The sequence below is a fragment of the Nomascus leucogenys genome, chromosome 3 (assembly GCF_006542625.1).
Source record: "Nomascus leucogenys isolate Asia chromosome 3, Asia_NLE_v1, whole genome shotgun sequence".
Classification (NCBI taxonomy): domain Eukaryota; kingdom Metazoa; phylum Chordata; class Mammalia; order Primates; family Hylobatidae; genus Nomascus; species Nomascus leucogenys.
In genome coordinates, this window is record NC_044383.1 from 37,582,019 (window position 1) to 37,605,553 (window position 23,535).

The following is a 23,535-nucleotide window of genomic DNA, read 5'->3' on the forward strand; positions in this document are numbered from 1 at the left end:
GGCTTGGTTTGGAATGCTTGTTCTTTTTCTTAAAGTCAGCCCTAAAGAATATGGTATATTAACTCTTGAGGGCTGCTAAACCCTGGCAGTGTGCCAGAACAAGTGACAATACGATACTTTTGAGACTAATTTCAAAAATGCTTTTAAAAAAGGCAGTGTAAATTCCTAACCCGCTTGTACAAACCTGTTAGATTTTACTTTTCAAAACAAATTCCATCTGCTAAGGTTTGAGTTGAATTAAGTAGCAAATGATATTTATACTCAGGTAAACAGACCATTCTCACTCACTATAGACCCTATATTCCTTCTCACAGCTTTAACCTTTTTCTGTGTCCCCACTTTTGAGATCAGACTTCAAATTTTCTGATGCTTGCATGATGGTTGAATAAATTAGAATCTGTAGTTGCTAACATACTAACAACTGATTTTAAGCTCAAAAGGCAACAGTGGTGTCCAATATACTTTTGTGGGCTTTAATGCTCAGTATGGAATACGTAATGAACAGATGTTTTATGCCACTAATGGCTATATTCTACATCTTGATGGCTTTTAGTAAATATAATCATGATTCCAAGTCAGAATTACATGATGAGATGGTTCACTAGAGCTGCAAATATACAAGTTTGTATTTAAAACAAAAATACCAAAGCCATTTTACTGAAAACTAGTTTTATTTTAAAATTAAGTGCATAGCACTCATCTAATTCCATTGGTGTAGACTTTAGCACCATACTTGCTATTTGCAATTAATGTCATAACACAGATACATTTTGGTTTGCAGTCTGTACTTGAGTAGTGTTTATTTAGTGGACTTTGGTAAAGCCCTTCGTACATATTAATCTCTTCACAGTACACATTTAATGATGGTCCAGTATTCTCAAAAAAAAAAAAAAAAAAAAGCCTAAAGACTAATCAATAAATTAAACAAAACAAAACCCACACAATGCTCCCCCACCCCCCAAAGCTAGCAGTTGTGAGTTGTATTTATATTGAAACCTAATGTTTTAAAAATAGTTCTGGTTCTCCAACCACCCCATCCCACCCCGGGTATGCAGCAATAGTAATCAATTATTTTATTCTACCCTCCCAAAAGATTATTAATCCAGTGTTCTTTAGCTTTTTAAAATATAAATTGGGAAAGTGTTATTAATAAGCTTTTTTAAAAGGCATATTCTTCTATAACAAGAATGGCATATAAACCAATGAATAAAAGTATTTGACAAGACATTAAGTTATCACAGGCACTGGCTGTTGTTTCAAGTTGGGATCTCTATCCCAATATCTTACATTCATAGCATTATTGAGGTAGTTAAAATACTGAAAATTGGACTCCAGGTTGCTGGGTTCTGAATGTGAATGTGAAAGATATATTCTCTTTTGAGCCTACTTTCCCCCAAATAATTCAAGTTTTCTTGAGGTAAGAACTACCGAAATCCAATTAGCAGCCTTCTTTAAAAAAGGAAAAGTGATAATACTTTCAGAAAACAATTTTCATGCTTAAAAACTGCCATGAGTGTTCTTACCTGAGTGGTTTTTAATTTTATCTACCAGACTAATAAATCCACATCATGCCCTATGTACTCTAAATATAAAAGTTATTTTCTTTTTAAGGAAAGGATATTTCTCTAAGCATTCATGCTGACAGAAGCTACCCACCCACATTCATCCCCGGGAGCCATCTGGATCACTCCATCACTGTGTTGAGCCCCTTCCCTTCCTGACAAAGGCCATTGGCTTGATTACTGAGACTCCTGCTGCATACCCACAACATCTTTATAGTAAGTTTGTCTTCAATGCATATTGTGGCAGTCACCTATCTGCCATGCAGATTCCCTTCTATTCAAGTGCTATCTTAAAAAAAAAAAAAAAACACAAAAAGACACACCTTACTAAATTTTAAACCAGAAAGCTTCCCTCCACCAAATCTTTCTTCTCCCACAGAAAGGAGCACAATGTATACAGTTTATCAGTTATTACAATGACTTTTTAACTTTTTAAGGTTATTCCTCCAAAATGCTTTACCCCCAAACTGCCCTTGCTGTAATGACTATTATTGCTGTTTGCAGTTAATACCGGTACAGTGAAATGCCCCAGGGCAGTTGTAGGGTCAATCCAATCAAAGTAGCTACTGAAATTTAGTCATCAGTTACCTTTGCCTGCTTAGACTGACTAGAGCTGGATTCAAAGGTTGCTTAAAAAACCTGTCTTCCACATAACAAAGTGCTGCTCTAGCACAACCTGAGAACTACCCTGGCCACAGTCCCTTCCAAAATAAACCTACAGGACTTTATTCTAGCACTGACCTCTTACAGTTATGCCATCCCTTGAAATAACTTTTTAAGAATGTCAATTCTGGGTATAAATCACGGATTGCACTGAGATATGCAAAACCTACATATGTATTATGAATCACAGGAACTACCACTTCATTCTGAGCTATAATATTATGTTCTCATTTGAAAACACACCCTAGCAAGCATATTTTAACCTATGTTATAAAGGTAGTTCACACTATAACATTCCCAAGGCATGTTGCATTACAGTTAAGTGTTTCCAAGTAGTACAAATTCCCTGAGTTAAATGCATTTGAATTCTAAAAATTTGAGGTTGATCACCTAGGGAAAAAAAGAAAAATTATGACCATGATTTAAAAAATAAGATCTTCTCCACCCTTAATTGTAGTATATAAATCCAGATACCTATACTAAGTGTGAGACGAAGTTATATAGAATCATCTAAAAAATTTTTTTTTACTGCACAGATTGGTATAGCATAACAATTCATGAGTTTAAACTTAGTCAAAAATTCATGTGTAGAACAAAAATAAAAAATTGCAGAATAAAAAAAACCTTTTCAAAAATTAATACTGTAGCTTTCCTTCATAAAAGACTGTTTGGCAAGTCCACAGATAAGATAAACATTTAGTCTTTGACTTAGAAGCCAACATTGGGCCCAGATGCTACCACAGGTCAAATCTCAAAATGGCAAATTGAAGTCTGTCCAAATTTTCTGTTGTACTGAATATTTTTGAAATATTTGGACCATCAGCCAGGACTTGAACATTTTTGTCATACAGGGATTTGTTGTAACAGAACTTGACATACTGTTAATTTACTTAGTCCTCCCAGGATTCATCGTGCATTAAAAGGGATATTCAGTCTTCCTGGTGCTGGTACCTGAAGAGTTCTGATATCACTTAGATCCCTTTCCTTTTGAACAGAAGTTTACAAAACACATACCCATAGCTTCATGTCACAAAGCAGTCTGGGTCAGTTATCAGCTTCACACATAATCACCTTTCAAAACATGGAGTAATACAAGGGTAATGTTCATTTATCTGGTAACTCCGGTTATAAGAAACACTCAGACAGGGCTTAACTTCTACTGGTATTGCCAGTGACATCCCAACACCAGTCTGCATGTGCCCAAGGCCCTGAACACTAGTTTGGAAGCCAGCAGGACATGTCTGTAGCGTGTAAGATGAGGTGTGTGTGGTCGATACAATCTGCTGACAGCTTGGTTGTTCTGACGTAGGATGGCGATACTGCAGTGAGGTCTGATGTGTCTGATGGAGATACTGAGGTTGCTGAAAGTGAACTGGCCGTGATGGCTGAGAGGCTGTCTGGAATACACTTAGTTGTGCTGACTGAGGTCCTGCTTGCCCTCTCTGTTTGTTTGCTTCTTTCACATCATTATCATGAGCGCTGAAACATGGAGAGAAAGGAAACTATTAAAAATATTACTTGAGAAGAATTTGCAAGAAAATCATGCCCCATCCCCAACTCCTCAATAGCTTCTTCCACCACCTGCCACCACTACCCAGGTAGCAGTCACTGCACCATAATTCCAACAACAGTGAGACCTTGCTTGTGTCCTTCTAAAGCTATTTCCCTTGATGTGAACCTTTCTGGTAGCTTTGAGGATTATTTCCAGTTTGGGAGATGTGTCCATAATAAGCACGTAAGTGTGGCTGCCACTTTGGTAACATCCTGGTGGCCCCCAAAATTCAAAGATGTTAGGAATGGGGCAAGGCTGGCCTGGACTGATCTCAGAGTTACTGACTTACAGACACACAAAAGCAGCTCCTTTCCTTATCATGTGCCCAGAATTATTCTAGCAATGACACCTTCTAACTGGTTAATGGCCAAAAGGGACTCTCCTTCCCTAGAGTTCTGCTCATACATGGGCTTGCTCATGGCAGCAAGTAACTGCTGCCAAAAGCAAATAACCTAGGAACTCTGCGCCTTTCAGAAGTTGTTTTCAGGGCACCTCATACATGAAGAAAACTGTTAATGAGAAAGTACAAACACAAGAATAAAAAGGCTTACATCAATAGTCGTTCAATACACTGCACTAAGAAATCCCAAGAGTAGGCAGTAAGACGATGTAGTCTTGTAGGCCACGTTGGAGAAAGACGAAGTATAATCCTCGAAGAAGCCACACATGCAGCAGCTACTAAAGAAGGTGCATAATTTAGAAAGGCATAATCTGTGGAGACACCAAAAATGAACTTAAGGAACAGAATACACGAGTCACAAGTGCACAAGTCACTTACTGGTATTCACAACAACCCACCTTGCAAAGATACTTCCAGGAAGTAATCTGCATATTTGGCCATGTAGAGTTTAGTCTTTTCCAAGCAAATCATTGGCCAGCCATCATGAAGATCTGTTTCATGTACTGCTTCAGAGAGATAATACTCAATGAAATGGGCGGCTGTTGGAAGGCAGAGGTTCCACTGAAAGGTTTCTAATAATAATAGTTCCATATGTAGCAAATTTTGTTTTGTTAATACTAGATTCATATTAGTCATACAACCCAGGCTGTTGAGCTGCTCCAGCTTAGGCACACTATCTTCTTTTTCTTCAAATTTACCTTATGAGAAAAGGGGATGGGAGGGGAGAGAAAATGTTAGGCAAGTGATCATTATAGGTCTAGTCAGTACAATGGGATTTGTTGTCTTATTGCCAGGATTTAGATCCAAAGACGTACTTACCTTACACAGATACAATTGTGCCAGAACCCTGTGTTTTCTTTCCCAGTGCCACCATCCCCAACCTTTCCCCAATCCCCTAAAAAAAAAAAAAATGCTTGAAATACGTAAACATTTTGATCTGTGTTCTAGTATAGAATGGAAATAGTCATGTGCCAGTGAAAAAAATAACTCAATCTCATCAGCTGAATATTTTCAGGAAATTTTTTTTGCAGGTGGGTGGTAGCTGGTAAAATAAATTACTTGATTTTAGAGTAGAAGATAGTTTTTTTTTTTTTTTTTTTTTGAGACGGCGCCTCGCTCTGTTGCCCAGGCTGGAGTGCAGTGGCGCGATCTCGGCTCACTGCAAGCTCCGCCTCCCGGGTTCACGCCATTCTCCTGCCTCAGCCTCCCGAGTAGCTGGGACTACGGGCACCCGCCACCACGCCTGGCTAATTTTTTGTATTTTTAGTAGAGACGGGGTTTCACCATGTTAGCCAGGATGGTCTTGATCTCCTGACCTTGTGATCTGCCTGCCTCGGCCTCCCAAAGTGCTGGGATTACAGGCGCGAGCCACCGCGCCCAGCCAAGAGTAGAAGATAGTTTTAACAATTTAATGTCATAGCTTTATCTGAAATAAAAAATAGTTAAGCTCCAATTGTTTCATCTTGGCATCAACATAATCTCAATTCCAGAGAGAGACTGGAGGGAAAAACTGGGTGAACATTTAACACAAGCTCTATCATTCCACAAAAAACCCCATCCCCCACTTCTTCTGAATTCAAAACAAAAATCTAGTCTGTTAAAGAAAAAAGGGGCATGGGGGAGATAGTTTATATCTGCTTTTAAATTCCCTTACTGAAAGCAGAATAGGAGTAAAGACAATATGATGGCTGAACATTATTCAAAGGGATTAATTTCTTTTCTGGAAATACCCATCTATAAGGTTTCAACTATGCACAGCTGAAGAATAAGATTCTCTTTCCAGCCCCAGAATGTTTCTATAGATTATGTACCATCTTACACTTTACTTTCCAAACATGCATCTTACTGTCTCTATATATAAAGCCTTCATTTTAGAAAGTATTTCTAAAACTGATGGCTGGAGAACATTTACAAACTATTAAGTACTACTATGATTTTCCAGATGCAGCAACAGAACCAGAGTTGTCATCAAGCCTCTTTGGGTCTTTGTTTCATGGTGGTCCACAGAAGAAAGGAAATTATAACTAAAGCTCCTATTATTGTGTTCTATTTTAGATTTAAGGTTTAAAACCATCATATTATGCCTATGCCAGGAGATTCTAAGCTCATGTGTTGTGAAGAATCGAAGCCCAAAGAAGCAGGAGTGATGGCAGAGAGGTGAACTTCCTTAGATCTAAACTACTGTAAGTATCGCTGCAGGTAGAAGTTGATCCCAAACTTAAGTAATTCAGACTTGAATCTAGATAGCCCTTCCTAATTAAAATCACATAAAGATCAATTTAACAAGTTTTGCCAATAGCAAATACTTAAAGTTGAAAGCACTAAAGTGCTGTGTATGACATAGTTATCTAGCATATTGCCTGAAAAAAGAAGAGGAAACCAATGTTCCTAGTATGAAGTGAAATTCTTCACAAGGTGAATGACTTAGGAATTTAGTTGTGTCTCTGGATGAATCATTACAGCTTTCAAGCACCCTGCCATTTGTGTAGCAACAGCAATACTGGCAGAATACTTCAAAGGAATACTGTAGAAATTAATGAATTTATTTATATTATGCTTAAAGTTCCTTTGAAGAAATTAATACATCATAATTCAAGGAGCAAGAATGTTTCATATTATCTCCTTGAAATCTTCAACATTGGGAAAAAAATTGCATACGACCAATTTCACTGCTCAAAAACCAAGGTAGTGAGGTTGGCCAATCCATTTAAGGTCAGATAAGTTAAATCAAACCAAAAATGGAAGCCAAAAGGAAAATTTGTTTGAATTCCCAAATTTGCACTTCTAGACCACAACTGACAGATTTCTGTATTACTAAGCATCTATGGGATGTTTATATTTATAAAATATTTGGCTACTACAAGTGTGAAAGACTTTGCATATTGATCTTGCAAAGTTAAGAATAATGTGATTCTGAATAAATAACCACACTTGGGGTTTTAATTCAGGGTTCAAATTTTTTGGAACTTTTTCATTATGTATAGTAATAAATATTCAGATACATGGATATTAAAAGATTTCAAAAAGTGTGATAACATCAATTGAGTACCTGCATTCCTATTATAGTTTTTGTTGTGCTGACTGTTATGCGTATGTTCATTTTAAGTTTACTTATCCACATTACCACACACAGATCACAAAGATCAGTTTCTTCAATTGAAAGGAAATACCAGAAGCCATGTGATTATATTGATAAAGGCCCCAAACAGGAAATAAGGGCACAGGAAATTCATATCTGCTTCCCAGAAAATAAAGAATTAGAGGCCACAGAAACAAAAACACTGGGTTGTCTTTCCTTTATAGGATATGTTCATATCAGCCATGGAAACCAACACATTTTCAAAGCCAGCAGTGAATAGTAGGTATGTGGTAGAGAAGATTTATATACTGAATAGCATGGATCAGATGTCACCAAGTGCTCTGCCAACCCACATTCTATTTTTTTATTACTAAGTAGGGGGAAAAAAAGTCATCCCTAACATACACTAAGAATTATCACAAATTTATAAAATGAATCTAATATAAAAATGGGCAAAGAAAAAAAGGTAATTCATAGAAAAAAATTCTGAGCTCATTAAAAATTGAGATGTAAATTAAACCAACTGTGAGATATAAATTTTCACAGATCAGTAAAAAGCTTTGCTAACCCAGTGTTGGTTGGCAAGGGGAAACAAGCACTTGTTACAGATTGTTACTACTAAAAGCCTCTGTCTCACTTTTCACTTTGTCTTGACTCCAAGATCATTTCTTAGTTATGTAAGATCTTGAGCAAATTATGAGAAATCTTATCTCCAAGATTACTTCCACATGCTCCATAAATGTAATGTTGGTCACAGAAGCCAAGGGAAGCCAGGGCATACATGTGAAAGAGTTGGAATAGAAGAACTTCCCTGGACAAATTAGGGTCCAGTTTGAAATAGGTCAAAACCTTTAGGGCAAAGGAGGCAGGCTAAAGGTTAACAGAGCAACTTATGGGGGAATTAATAATTACCATGCTCATCTTTTAATGTTTCCATTTCCTACATGCTTTTAAACATATTACCCCCACTTGATCCCAGAACAACTTTGTAAGGTGTCTTTATTTCCATCTTATAAAGAAATAACCTGAGATTCGAGGGTTGTTGAAGTTCATATTGCTGATGAGATTCCAACCCAGGGAATCCATCACTATGGTCATTGCTCCAAAACACTACACATAGCTCTCCAATCAGAGATAATCTGTAGGCCCTTTCTTCTTCTAATAGTGTAGACATAAGCATTTGCTTCTAGAACTTACAAGGTATGCTCCATCTTTGGCCAAACCACCTACAGCTTCCCATTACAATGAACTCCACAAATTTAAAACAGGAATCAGACACTGATAGTTTATCAGTTTATAAGAACCCTAAGCTCTTCTGCTGTAAAGTTACAGACTAGGGTTGGGGGGCAAGGGTAGAGAGACTGCTGCCTGCTAAGGGTCAACCTCTTCAATTCCCGACCCTGGTGTAGAGCTGATAGTTCAAACTCTTTTGAACAACTTGCTACTTGGGAGGAGCAGAAATCCTGCAGAATACCTCATATACATTCCTACTCTCCAGTGCAAAAGGAAGAATGTAAAAGCAATTCTTCCCTCAAGGAAAGGGAAATCAGGAGGCATTAGCAGAAAAAGGAGGGAGGTATCCAGTTCTTTCAGTAATAGGTGATAATTCACATTTGAACCCTAGCAAATACAGATCCTAATGCCTAATTACTGGAAAGAGTCACAAATAACTACATCTTACCACTGATACTAATCCAAATAGTTCAATAAATTGTTCATGACCTTAAACTAATAGAAATATATAATTTAAAAATAAGAACAACTGAAACTCCATTCCAACCAACCTAAGATGGTACATAAAGATGACCTTACCACTTGGCCCACACTACACTTTAAAAATCACAGGCATAGAGCAGGTGGTAGTGTTAAAATGACAGTGATGGCCACACAGTTACTTTCCATTAATGATACCAAGTTTTTAAAATAATCTAACTTGCATGTCTGATTTCCAGTGACACTCTACTGTAAACTGATTCTATAATAAACATTCTGTACAATAACAAAAAGCCATTTTATTTGTGGACTCACACATCTAAACTGTCAAGTGTGAGCTTTTCCAATCTTATACAAACTATTAAACCCCAAAGGGCTTCACAGCCAGTGATTAAACACATACAGTATTACACACATGATTACTTATGAGCATGAAACTTTAATTAGAGGCTAAATTAAAGGTTAATTATAAATGTACAAGCATTACCTCTCTGGCTCCTGGGTGGGGGGATGAGGGATGAGTGAAGTGTCTGAATTTTAGAGAACAATAGATTAAAGGGGAAATGTAGATATTCAGGAAGTAAATGGTATTCTAAGAATTTTGCTCAGTGTACACGGGGATGAGACTGGAAAGGTGGCTGGGTCCAGATGAAAGATTCTAAACACTACATTAAGCAGTTTCCACCTTAACATACAGGCAGTGGGAAGTCATGCTGCAGCTGTGTTTTATTTACATTCAGCCTGGTTCTACAATGGATCTGAAATACCTTACAAAAGGACATTCCAGGGGACAAAATAAGTAGTTGAGGTCATCAGATCAAAGGAAGAATAAAGGTCAGAAAATAAAATCTGAGAAGAGATTAGTACCAGAAATGATACTACATAGGACTACATTTGGTTTTAGATTTATAAGCAGCCAAGCACAGAAGTGCTAAAGAACTCTGGTGGCATGGATATAGGGGGAATGTTCCTTATTTCATCCCAGCCATATTTGACCCCAAAACCTCAAGTGAGAGTGAGAGTTAGAGGTTATCAGTATATCTACATACTACTTTAAGATTCTATTATAATGACATGGATAATACAGAAACTACATTACTGATTTAACTTCAATATCAAATAAAATCTTTATCCCTCAAGTGGGAGTTAAAAGTGAAGGTTATCAATACATGTACATACTATAAGTTTCATTGTAATAATATGAATATAGAAACTATTATTGATTCAACTTCCATATCAAATACAATCTTCCACATTATTAAAAGAAAAAAACACAATTTCAGTTCCTTTACGTGCCCTATCTTCAGTGAGAGTACCAATAAGCAATGAAATGAGGTACAGGAAGATGTAAAGAGAAAGAGGGACCAAAAGGTCCACCAGTATATTCTGTACTAAGTAACAAATATGGTTGTATCAGATTGTATCTTGGAGCCTACTACATAGTTGGTCTAATGCATAAGCAAAAGTTTTCACATTTGTAGTAGTTGCACATTAACTTTTAGTTCATTAAGCCAACTCATCATGTAGTCAGTAGAAAGTATTCTAATATAAGAATATGGTACTTTTAAGACAGTTTCTCAACTTTAACTCCATTGATGTTTTGGGACAGAGAATTTTGTTATGGGGAATTGTCCTGTACACTACCAGATGTTTAGCAGCATCCCAGGCCTCTATGTACTAGATGCTAAAAAAGCATCGCCCACTTTATCACCAGATGTGACAACCAAAACGTCTGTACACGTTGCCAAGTGTTCCCTGTGGGACAAAACTGCTCCTGGTTTAGAACCACTGCTTTAAAACAATGGTTCTCAATTGGAAAGGTAAATCAAAATCACCTTTGGAACTTTTTCAAAAAGTTAAAAAATACCCAGTACCCATTATGTAGATTTTGTCTTAGTAGATCTGGAGTGGCCGAGGATGTACAGCTGAGGCACATGTTTTTAACAGGCTCCAAAGCCATTTTTCAACGTCTGGTTAAGAATTATTACACTGAGAAGCACTTTTAACATAAGCTTCTTGATACTAGTGAACTGAAATGAATGGGATTTGATGATATTTCACTGAGTTCTACATAAATTTATTTTATTATATAAACATCAGAAATTTCCAGTCATGAAAATCAGATTCATACTTACTTGCTAGGAGCAGGCAGGAAAGCGCAACTAAATGCAGCTGCTGGATAGAGATGTCATAGCGGTCCATAAACAGGTCCAGCAAATAGACAGCAAGATGGCGGGCAGAAGGGCAGAGTGTGAAGCGATTGCTCACAATGGCAATCAAGTCAGCAAAATACCGTCTGAGACTTAATTGAGGGGATTGGCCTTTATAGGAGGGCAACTTCAGCTCCTAAGTCAAAAGGAACAACATTTAGTCTGACCTATCTGTAGACGTATCCTCACAATGCAATGACTTAACATTGTTTTTCCAATACATTAGTATTACAAGTGCCTAAAACATACTTTTCTTGACTGGAATACAAAAATGAAAAAGTTAAGTGGAGGGATAATGAATGACATTTAAAACCAAATTTTCCTCCTTACTCTTAACCACTTCTGATGTGAACAATTATATATGTTCTTGTTTCTTGCTTTCTAGAATGTATACATCCTACAAAGATTTTTAAGAGACTCCTGTTTTCCCTACCAGGTGTTTTCAGGAAAACATCCCTGACAAAAAAAACCAACCACATACCACACACACGCCCCTACACCTCTCCAAGATGCTCAAAACTTTTGGTTAGAAGGTAATAGATAAGTGGATATGCTGCATACAGTATTATACTTGCAATAGTGTAGAAACCAGTACCTTTCCTCTAGTATCTTCTAATTTTGTTTCCCTTTTAACAGTTTTATGATCTGCCCTTTCCCATCATCCTCTCATACACCTAAAATCACTGTTCCATCTCAGGACTATATTATATCAACTTGTTTTTTAAAAACTGGAAAAATTCTGTACTTTTAAAATATTTCCAGAGCATGGAGAAAGATGGAAAGCTTCCAAATTCATTTTATAAGATCAGCATAATACTGATACTAAACCCAACAGGTATCACAATAGAAGAAGTAACAGGGATATGATACCAAAAGCAGAACTTCCCCTGCCCTGCAAAAAAAAACAAAAAGAGAAATAGGACTTTAACAAAATTAAAAACTTTTGTTTAACAAAAGATGCTATCAAAAGAGTAAAAGGGCAACCCGCAGAATGGATGAAAATATTTATAATCATATCTGATAAGGGGTAAATATCTAGATTATATAAATAACTTATACAACCGGATAACAACAAAAAAACCTGATATAAAAATGGGCAAAGGATTTGAATAGACATTTCTCCAAAGAAGATACACATAAATGCCCAACAAATATCATAAAACATGAAAAAGATGTTTGTTCAGCATCACTAATTATTAGGAAATGCAAATCAAAACCACTAACAGCATTTCACACCTAGTTGGATTGCTATTATCAAAAAACAAAACAAAACAAAACCAGAAAATCACAAGTGTTAACTTGAATGTGGAGAAATTGGAATCCTTGTGCATTATTGGTGGGAATGTAAAATGATGTAGTTGTTACAGATAACAGTATGGCAATCCCTCAATAAATTAAACAGAGTTACCACATGATCCAGCAATTCCACGTTTAGGTACATACTCAAAAGAACTGAAAGCAGGGACTTGAAGAGAGATTTGTACACACATGTTCAAAACAGGTCACAAAAAGGTGGAAACAATGCAAATGCCCACCAGCAGATGAATGGATAAACAAAATGTGGTATATACATGGAATATTATTCAGCCTTAGAAAATTCTGATAATATGCTACATGGATGAACCTTAGAGACAGTATGCTAAATGAAAAAAGTCACGGAAGAACATTTATTGTATGATTCCACTTAATGAGTTACCTAGAATAGTCCTATTTACAGGGACAGAAAGTAGAATAGTGGTTATCAGAAGCTAGAGGGTGGGAAATTGGGGAGTAATCGTTCAATGGGTATGAAGTTTCAGTTTGGGAAGATGAAAAAGTTATAAAGATAGATAGTGGTGACAACAATGCAAATGTACCTCATGTCACTGAACTGTACAGTTAAAAATGGTTAGAATGGTAAGTTTTATGTTATGACAGCTGCTGGCAAGGTTGTGGAGAAAAAGGAATGCTTTTACACTGTTGGTGGGAGTGTAAATTAGTTCAACCACTGTGGAACACAGTGTGGTGATTCCTCAAAGACCTAGAGGCAGAAATACCCTTTTACCTAGCAATCCCATTACTGGGTATATAACCAAAGGAATATAAATCATTCTACTATAAAGACACATGCATGTGTATGTTCACTGAAGCACTATTCACAAGAACAAAGACATGGAATCAACCTAAATGCCCATCAGTGATAGACTGGATAAAGAAAATGTGGTACATACAGACCATGGAATACTGTGCAGCCATAAAAAGGAACAAGATCACGTCCTTTGCAGAGATATGGATGGAGCTGGAGGCCATTATGCTTAGCAAACTAATGCAGGAAAAGAAAACCAAATACCACATGTTCTCACTTATAAGTGGGAGCTAAATGATGAGAACTCATGGACACATGTTGGGGGGAACAACACACACTGGGGCCTGTAGGAGGGTGGGGGTGGGAGGAGGAAGAGGATCAGGAAGAACAGCTAGTGGATGCTGGGATTAATACCTAGGTGATGGGATGATCTGTGCAGTAAGCCACCATGGCAAACGTTTACCTATGTAACAAACCTGCACATCCTGCACATGTACCCCTGAACTTAAAAGTTGGGGAAAAAAACTTTTATGTTGATACATTTTACAATAAACGAAAAAGGGAAGTTATATATTCACCTAACTTAATATTACCTAAGATAAATGAATAGTCAATGTAATTTAGTAGTGTAGCCAAAGAATACATCAATTGTTGTTTTTTGAGACAGGGTCTCCTTCTGTAGCCCAGGCTGGAGTACAGTGGTGCCATCTTGGCTCACTGCACCCTCAACCTCCCAGGCTCAAGCAATTCAACCACCTCAACCTCTGGAGTAGCTGGGACTACAGGCGCTCACTGCCACGCCCAGTTAGTTTCTGTACAACAGGGTCTTGCTATGTTGCCCAGGCTGGTCTCAAGCTCATGGACTCAAGTGATCCACTTGCTTCAGCCTCCCAAAGTGTTGAGATTACAGGTGTGAGCCACCATGCCTGGCCAAAAAAATTTTTTTTCACATAAAGGGAAGATGCCGATTTCTCATGTAGTTCCCAGGATTTTTCTTTGCTCCTTAACTGTTTCTTTGGATCTTTACAATGATGTAAGTGAGTTGCAACTTTACCTTTGCTGCCATCACGTGACATTTATTGAGCATTTCCCATGTAGCAGACACTATACTAACCCAGGCACAAAAGCTGGAAAAACAGTCTCAAGCCTATCTCTAGCAGGTGAATCAAATATACAGATTATCACACAATATAGTCATCACAGGTTATTATGGCAACACCTAGGAAGAAAATCTAACTTAGCTCAGGGATTAGGGAGTTGGGGAAAAAAGGCAATACCAGAGCAGGTTTTCCCAAAAAGTGGCCTGAACATGGTCTTAAAGACTCCCTGGGAAACACCTGGAAAACACTGATGGACTTCACTTTCTTAATGTTTCTCACAAAGCTAGAATTGTTCCCATTTTTCATTAAGGCTCCTAAAACCACTTTCCCCAACAGCCTATGACACTAACTATACATAGCAAAATAATGAGAAGAAAGGAGACAAAAGGGTGTAAGGTGACAGCTGCTTTGTAGGGTTTTTTTGAGGGAGTGGATAGTTGGCATGATTTCCATTCATTGTCATTTTCACTCTTCCCTAGTAAACACAATGCTAGTCACACCAAATATTTCTCCACAAACCTGGGGCCTAAACATAGAATACCTTCTGCAGTATCTCAATGGCAACTGCCCAAAGGAAGACCTAAATGTGGATGCTCTAAATTATAGATAAGGTAAGACTATGAAGGCAAGGATCATGTCTCGTTCACTATTATTGCTCTACACCTGGCATATCATGTATGTCATAAATAATCAACATGTTGAAGAAAAACAGATGACTATCCAACTGAATCACCAATTAATAGCCTGGAATTACCACGTCTTTTAATAGCCTGGAATTACCACGTCTTTTCTAGGAGAAAAGTCCATTTTAAGTTTCCTTCAGTGTATTACAAACAGTGGTCTCTCCAGTTCCACAAATTTAAGTTTTACAGATTAATGTAAATTCTTTTATAAAGTGTTGCCAGTAAGAACCATGGTTTGCATAATGCGTAAACATAAAGACAACCCAGGGCAGTAGGCCATAGGTGGCCCAATAAAACTTTCAGTGGCATTCCTTCACACCCTGTGCTACCTTGTCCTCTGATAGTTCATAAGCAACTTGAGTGAGTATAAGGTTGGGTCTTATGCCTTGGATGCTCCAGAAACTAATCCACAAAAGCCTTCAACAAATCTAAATCTAGGAGAAAAAACAAACAAACAAAAAACAACCCATGTCCAACCTCAACTGACAAAATTAGTTCAGATAATCACTCGCGAATTAAAATGATCTACACATAAAATGATTGAAAACTATGGAAATCACCAAGAAAAACCTTTTAAGTTTCATGCCAATTAAAAAATGTACTCTTGGCTGGGCGCAGTGGCTCATGCCTGTAATCCCAGCACTTTAGGAGGCTGAGGCAGGTGGATCACCTGAGGTCAGGTGAAACTCCAACTCAAAAAAAAAGTATTCTTAATATCAACTAATTAATTTCACCACATACCAGAGGGATAAAAAGGCTGATACTTAAAACACTTTTCGAAATATGTGCAACTATATTAATTTTTTTAAAAAAGAAAACATTTCACATTGAAAGATGACATCTGCCAAAGAAAAAGATCAAAAGTGTATCTGGACAATTTTCCAAGAACCTGCAACTCTTTCCTAACTAACACTCCAGAGATCCCATTAGTTAGAATTTTTATGTGGTACAAACCATCTCCTAGGGGGCTGAACTGTATTTTAGTGAATCTAAGAGACTGTCACAATTAGTAAGTAGCATTTAGAAATCTCAGGCCTAGAAAAGGGTAACAATTTAAGTCAGAATTAGGTTTTCCAATCTACTTGACCTGGTCAGAAACTCAAGACAAAAGTTCATTATCATTCCAGGATCTCAACCCCAAGAGTCAGAATCCTTTTTATTGAAAGAGTCAGCTGTTTTGCTTCTTTCTCAATTTTCTACATTTAACAAATGGCTTTCTTTATCCAAGGTGAAACTGAGTTAAGCTAGAGATCATTTTGGATCTGGTCTCTCTTTTGGTTATCGAAGAAGCAGAAATCTCATTAATCTGCCTTGCCACATGCAGAGTAAAATCGTTACTTAATAGCAACAATACACAGACTTTGCTTTGTGTTGGAAAAGTATTTTTTTCCAATATCTATTAAGTCTACTTTCTGCCTTTGATATCAGCAGGAAGGGGCAGCCAACTCCCTCCACTTTAGGGCTTTTGAACAGCCCAAATCCTGAGGGATAAGTGATAAGAAGTTATCACTTAGTGCTTACTATATACCAAGAGCAGTTTCTAAGCACATGTACGGTACTAAAGTTTCACAATCGCCAGAATCATAAGGCACACTCTTACTATTCCTCACTTTACAGATGAGGAAATCAAGAAACAGAAATTTCACTTGTCCCAAGTCTCACAGCAAGTTAGCGGAAAGGCTGAGGAATTTATGTACAAAAGCGACTTAAACTGGCTGCATGCAACGGCAAGTCTCGAACAAAGAGGGCTGTTCTGCCCAACAAAAATTCAGTGTATATATCTTTTAAAATACAAGATCAAATTCATGACCCACCTGAAATCAGAACGCCCCTTTCCACCTTCCCTGGCCCAACTACCATCTCCCTCCTCATTCAAGTTGCAGGTTCTTTTGATACATCTCAGAGAAGGAGCCAAGAAGTTAATTAACCTTGAGCAAATGAGCAAACTCGCCTTTTCTGGCCCGGAAGATGGTGAGTAAAGAACCTGACTAGACCTTCTAGAGAGCCGAGATTCAGAACAACTGGCGCGATACACAGAAGAAGGCAGGCCGGGCCTCGGAGTTACCTTGTAGCGAAGCGCTTGGTGAATGTCGGCGGCCAGCTGTCCTCGCCACCACTGCCCCTCCAGCTCCATGGGACCCGGCGGCGCGCCCAGCCCGACGCGGCAACTGGAGTCTGTAAGACACACCCCAGGCGCGGTCACTGCCGGCTCCCCGGCGACCCTCTGCGCCCCCTCCCCGGGGGGTGTGACCTCAGTCCACCCGGTGTGGCTGCTCATCTTCACTGGACTCTTCCTCAACCCAGCCCGACCCGAGTCGTTTCCCCCAACGCCACACGCGAAGCCGGGTCTGCCCCCGCAGGAAGAGCCGAAGGACTCTGAGACTCACTGCCCAACTGTGTGTCGGGCAAAAGGGGATCCACTCGGGCCCTGAGTTGCCAAAGCGCGGAGCCAGGTGCGAGCTCGGGAAGAGCTGGGAGAGGCCCGGCTGGGGCTCCCTGCGTCCGGGGCTGGAGCTCTCCCGCCCTCCCGGAGGAGCGGGGAGAGGTGACACGGTCATAGCCCCGCTGAGGGGAAACGCTCCCATGGCAAAGCCCGGGGGTGAGCGTCTGCCTGGCCTGGGGTCTCCGCGTAGACGTCGGGAGCCTGCTCCTCCCCGGGAGCCCAGAGAAACGCACGTTCCGCGCGGTCTCAGAAAGGGGAACAAAAGGCCGGGCAAGCCAGGCTCTGCGCCTCACCCCGGGAGGGTCCGCTGCCCCGCGCCTACCCCAGGCCTGCCGGGCCGCCCGGCCCCACGCTGGCTCCCTTACCCGGAACCGCGGCCCTCACAGCCCCAGCCCCGCCGGCGTGCGGCGGACGCCGGCCCCGCTCATGCTGCGGACAGTCGGCCGCTAAGCGCCGGCCTCAGCTAGGGCCCAGCGCCTGGACGCTCGCGCCGCCCATTGTTAAAGGACCGGCAGGCGGCTCCGCATACAAAGCCAGCGCGGGGGCACTTGAGGCCCCGCCGCTGCCAATCTCGTCTCGCGATACAGCGGGGTCGCCCCGAGCCGTCCAATCGGCGGCCGGGCCGGGCCCAGGTGCAGCGCCAGGCGGCGGCGCGGCGGCTCCCGCCTGGGCAGGGTCAGCATCACGGACGGCGCGGCGTGGTCTGGCCTGGCGCTTCGGTTGCCGGGGCGCTCAGCCGCCACCTACTGCGAAGCTGGCTTGATCGCGGGCTGGGGTCGGCAGAGAGCGCCGGAGAAACTGTAACGTGGATCACTGCAGTGACCAATCCAGTTAGGCCACTCACCTGCTGAGAACCTTCGATGGCTCCTCGATGCCCGCGGAGCAAAGTTCCGACGCCTCAGTTTGGCGTTTAAAAGTCTTCACAGTATGGATTCGGTTTGCCTTACTTCACGTTGCACCAGCCCCTTCCATCCCAGGGGCTGTTCCGTGGATCATCAGGCCCTTCAAATGTGCTTTAGCTGTTTCTGCAGCCCCTGAAGCGTTTTTTTTTTCCTGTGAAATTATGCTCTCTTTTTAAGTTCCACCTCAAACTCCACCTTTCTTCTAGAAATCTAATTAATCTCTTCCCCCTTCTTATTTTCGTTGCTGTAGGGATTCCCAAGAGCTTTGAATGAAGACATTTAAGATTACTTCTAGTAACCTTGCTTGTCAAACCCATGGTGGATGTAATTAACCATCTGTGCTGGTAAATCAGGAAACTGCAAAACTGTGAGAACACTCCGACGTCAATTGAGGTGATATGGGGGCTGAAATGTGATTAGAGGAAACCTAATCAATTGTATTTTAACCTCTTTGGTGGATTATCACAAAAGAGGTGGATGGTAACCCTAGGACAGTGAGACTGCCCACTTTTCTGAGACTGTAGATCAACCTCTTAATAGTAAAACGTAAATATTTTTAAAACTTCACCCCTTTTACTTTGAATCCTTTGTCCAAAAAGATACATGATGATAAAGAACTACTACAAAGTGATAAATACATGTTATGTGATTCTGGGTGGCATCTTCATCCATTTGAAGATCATCAGCAGACATGTATATGAGCCGTACCCTATCCATAGACGATGCTTATACCCAGGAGAGCAGGCCCGCAGGAGCCAAAGGCAAGAAAAGGGAAACTCAGAAGCTGAAGTTGGCAGATCCCAGCCTAACCCGACATAGTTCAGGGAGAAGGCTGCCCTGGCCTGTCTCTCAGTTGCAGGGTCCTCTAGAGTGAAGGTAGCCACATCAGGCTAAAAGCTTCATGCCATTTTTAATGGCATTTAAATAGTGTCTACCTCCTTGGGTTCCATTTCATGACTATTAAACAACTTTATAATAATTCGGCTTCTAAATGACTTAACTGTCCAGGGCCTATTTAAGAACACTTTCAGAAAAATGGGGCACAGACTATAGTCATTAGTATAAGAAGTAGACTGTATTTATGGTTTCTACTTTGAAAATATCGTTCACTGGGATATATTTGTTCAGAAATCATTATTGTTTTCTGGACTTGCCTTGAGAAGACTTCAGTGTCCATTTCCTTTTATGGATTAATGTTCATTTTACACATATATTTTGCCATAGTTTGTCTTAGATAGTAAATCCTTAAAATGCAAAGTTCAAGCTTATTATGATTTATTTAATTCCTTTAGAGCAAGGTGGACACAATTAAGGTATTTACTTACCTCCTAAATAAAGTCTCTGCTCTCACAGAGTTTTTATTCCACTAGGGAGATATAATGAACAACAAAAAAACATATCACATGGTGACAAGTGATGTGAAGAAAAATAAACAGAAAAAAAGGCTACAAAGTGACCATGGGTGGGCTGGGTGTGGTGGCTCACACCTGTAATCCCATCACTTCGGGAGGTTGAGGCCAACAGATTACCTAAGGTCGAGAGTTCAAGAACAGCCTGACCAACATGGTGAAACCCCGTATCTACTAAAAATACAAAAATTAGCTGGGTGTGGTGGTGGGCGCCCATAATCCCAGCTACTTGGTAGGCTGAGGCAGAAGAATCGCTTGAGCCCAGGAGGTGGTGGTTGCAGTGAGCTAAGATCGCGCCACTGTACTCCAGCATAGGCAACACAGCCAGACTGTGTCTCAAAAAAAAAAAAAAAAAAAGTGACCATGAGTGGACTTTGTTTCATGATAAGGTAAGGCATGCAAAGGCCTGAGGGAAGTGAGAGAGTAGGTACATATCAGGTGGCTGAGCGTTCCAGGCTGAGGGAATTGGTACACGCAGACTCTAAGGTGAAGGCATGTTTGGAATGAAAATAGAGGCCACTGTATGTCTGGAGTGAAGAGGAGATAGGAAAGACATTCTAAGTCAAAGAAGCACTGATCACCAACGGTATGAAAGAATGGAAGTAAAAAAGGCAGAACATCTATATAAAGGGCAGAATAGGGAAACTGCAGAGTCCATTGTGACTGCAGCATAAGGCACAGGTAGATTTCACAAGAGATGAGGTGGGACCAGATTCTCTGGAAAGCTTCTGTAACTCACAGAACTTTAGGCAATGGAAAAGTACTGATTTTTAATTGTTTATTTAAGTTTTTTAAATGAATGCATGAAAAAGGTAGATTTCAAGCCATAGAAGACTGTATACAGTGACTAGCAAGTTTCTTTCCCTCCCCTGGTCCCAGTTTTTCCCAGAGGCGACACCATTACTCTTTTCTTTTGTAGCCTTCCAGGGATATCCAGGTATTTATAACCATGCATATATATATATATATATATATATATATATATATATATGAAACTTCCTTGACTCATTTTGTGTACAAATGGTAGTATGTTACATGCTCTGTTGTGTACCTAGATTTTGTCATACAGAATATTCTGGCAAACATTCTATAACAGGACATCCAGGATTCCTTTTAATGGCAGCATCGTATTCTACTGGATGCAAAGGCCTGGGAGCCAAAAGCCCTGGGCTCTGGTTCTCGGTTCTTGATTTGTTGCTATTTGTAGTATTCAACTCATTGCAACTACTATTCATATCTACCATCTCTCAGTTGGACTTGTACAGTAGTCTCTTAACTGGTCTTATTGCAACTACTCCTGTCCTTCTTGAAAATATTCATCACCTAGTAGTTGGAGTGGTTATAAAAAGGTAAATCACATCTGAGCTTGATAGTCAAGAGTTCCTAGATCACATTTCCAAACTGTTTTAGCATGTTGAACAATGTTAAGGATAGTTTTTAAGTCTACTTTATAAAAAATTCATTCCAGGTATTTGTAATCACAGATATTTGTAATCTGTAATTTATGAAATATATTCCAAATTTTAAAATGCTATATAAGATTCTATTTCTGGATAAGATAAATGTGATAGTTAATTTTATGTGTCAACTTCATTGGGCCAAGATTGGGTGCCAGATATTTGGTCAAATATTATTCTGGGTGTGTCTGTGAGAGTGTTTTTGGATGTGATTAACATTTGAATTATAGAGTAAGTAAAGTGGATTGCCCTCCCTAATGTGAGTGGTCCTCATCCAATCAGCTTAAGGCCTGAATAGAATAAACAGATTGACCCTTTGTTGAGGAAGAGAGAATTCCTACTGCCCAACTTATTTGAGCTGGGACATAGGTCTTTCCTGGCCTTCAGACTCAAACTGAAAACATCAGCTCTTCTTGCATCTTGAGCCTGCCGGTTTTCAGACTGGAACTACCTATCAACTCTCCTGGTCTCCAGCTCCTGACAGCAGATCTTGGGACTCCTCAGCCTTTATGATCATGTAAGATATAGATATATAACTATAGATATAATTCCTTAGTTTATATATCTGTATCTCTGTGTATATGCATATACACATATACACACATATATATGCAGATAGATAGGTAAATACACACATATGCACATGCACATTCTGTTGGTTCTGTTTCTCTGGAGAACCCTAACACAATGGATTAAACCAGCTTCACCCTGTCTCTCCCACTGAATGTAACTATAAAATCTGGACAGACTGCATAAGCAGCTATTGGAAGACAATGTAAAGTAAATAGTAGCAGGCAACTGGGGAGGAAGACCTTAATTTGAAATATCACCAAACTGGTGGTGAGTTACTCCTTCTTCCTCCAGGATCCCCCAGCCTGGATTCAGGAAGCCTGAAATCTAGAAATGGGCACCAGGGCACAGAAAGGGAGAGCCCTAGGAGAATCCCTTTGTTATAAGGAACAGCAAAGGAGTCTCCTAATGATCAGAGTGAGGCAATTCCCATTTATTTATTTTTTCTTTCTTTCTTTTCTCTCTCTCCTGCTGTAGCCCCCAGGCATTCTTCAGCAGATTGGTGGTAGCCACAACAGTGGTAACAGGGGCCAACAAGTGCTGAAAACTTAGGAAAGGAAAGCCTCTTATCTGATCAGAACAGCTGTGGTTGTTTGTTTTCCTTTGTCTTCCCACTGCCTTACTCTGGATGGAGGTACAATAATGGGAAGTGTGGGCAAAGAGGTGTAACTAAATACCACAGCTTTATGGCTGAAGAACTGAAAAAGGGAGGCCAGGGAACTGAAAAGTACTGGGGAGACTGTGGAGAGGGAGAAGCAGCTTTGGAAAATGATCCCACAAAGTGCTTATGAACAACTGGGCTTACCTCTGAGTTGTGCATACATAGATCCACTCTGAAAAGACTAAAAACTCAGAACTGCCCAGAGCACTGGCTGGCCACTGAGCAGCACACATACGTGACAGATCTGAGTAGCACAGAAAGACTTTGAAAATGGACCTGACATCGAAACCACAACCCACAAAAGGCTAGCCAGAACTTGCAGCCTGAACTCAACCAGGTTGATTCCTGGCTACAACAAAAAACATCAACATTCTCCAAAAGATTTAAGTAAGACATAGATCTCCTAATATACGGCATATTCAAATTACCCTGGATACAACCCAAATTACTCAGCCTATGAAGAACAAAAACAAATCTCAATTCTCATGGGAAAGACAATCAACAGACACTAACACTAAAATGACAGAGAATTATTTGACAAGACTTTAAAATAGCTATTATAGTAATGCTCCAAGAAGAGAAAACTTTCTTGAAATGAATGGAAAGATACGAAGTTTCAGCAAATAAACAGAATACATAAAGAAGAATTAGATGGAAAATTTATAACTAAAAAGATAGAAAAAAACAAAACTTAAAAACACTCATTGGATGGGCTCATTAGGAGAATGGAGATGTCAGAGTAGTCAGTGAACTTCAAGGTAGATCAATAGAAATAGTACAATCTGAAAAAAAGATGGAAACAAATGAACAGAGACTTGGAGACCTGTGGGATAATACCCAGTGGTCTAATGCTTATGTCATTGGAGTCTCTGAAGGACAGGAGAAAGAATATGGTACAGAAATATTTGGTAGAATAATGGCTGAAAATTCCTCTAATTTGAGAAAAGACAAAAACTTACAGATTTAGAAACTCAGGTGATGCTAACAAGGATAAACCCAAAGAAATCTGTACCCACACACATAATAAAACTGCTAAAAACTAGGCCGGGCACAGTCGCTCACACCT

General features: G+C 39.8%; 1 protein-coding gene across 3 annotated transcripts; it reads right to left on the reverse strand.

Annotated features, from left to right (window-relative positions):
* Positions 1-652: 652 nt before the first annotated feature.
* On the reverse strand, positions 653-19,452 carry CCNJ (cyclin J). 3 transcript variants are annotated; one of them, XM_030809148.1, is made up of 6 exons: positions 17,836-19,452; positions 17,093-17,202; positions 11,105-11,315; positions 4,576-4,875; positions 4,329-4,455; positions 653-3,704 (listed from the first exon to the last, which is right to left on the reverse strand). In XM_030809148.1, the coding sequence occupies exons 2-6, from the start codon at positions 17,159-17,161 to the stop codon at positions 3,293-3,295; spliced, it is 1,119 nt and encodes a 372-aa protein (XP_030665008.1). In that variant the 5' UTR covers positions 17,162-17,202; positions 17,836-19,452; the 3' UTR covers positions 653-3,292. The 3 variants fall into 3 exon arrangements, with proteins under 3 accessions (XP_030665008.1, XP_030665010.1, XP_030665003.1); XM_030809150.1 differs by having other exon boundaries at positions 4,329-4,452; positions 17,836-18,000; XM_030809143.1 differs by having other exon boundaries at positions 4,329-4,488; positions 17,836-17,972.
* Positions 19,453-23,535: the final 4,083 nt, after the last annotated feature.

Coding starts and splice junctions, on each gene's coding strand:
- CCNJ (XM_030809143.1), bottom strand. CDS start 17,161: ATGGAGCTGGAGGGGCAGTGGTGGCGAGGACAGCTGGCCGCCGACATT. Junction 4,876..11,104: donor TTCCTGCCTGCTCCTAGCAA/GTAAGTATGAAT, acceptor TTTTCTCATAAG/GTAAATTTGAAGAAAAAGAA. Junction 4,489..4,575: donor CCTGGAAGTATCTTTGCAAG/GTGGGTTGTTGT, acceptor GTGTCTCCACAG/ATTATGCCTTTCTAAATTAT.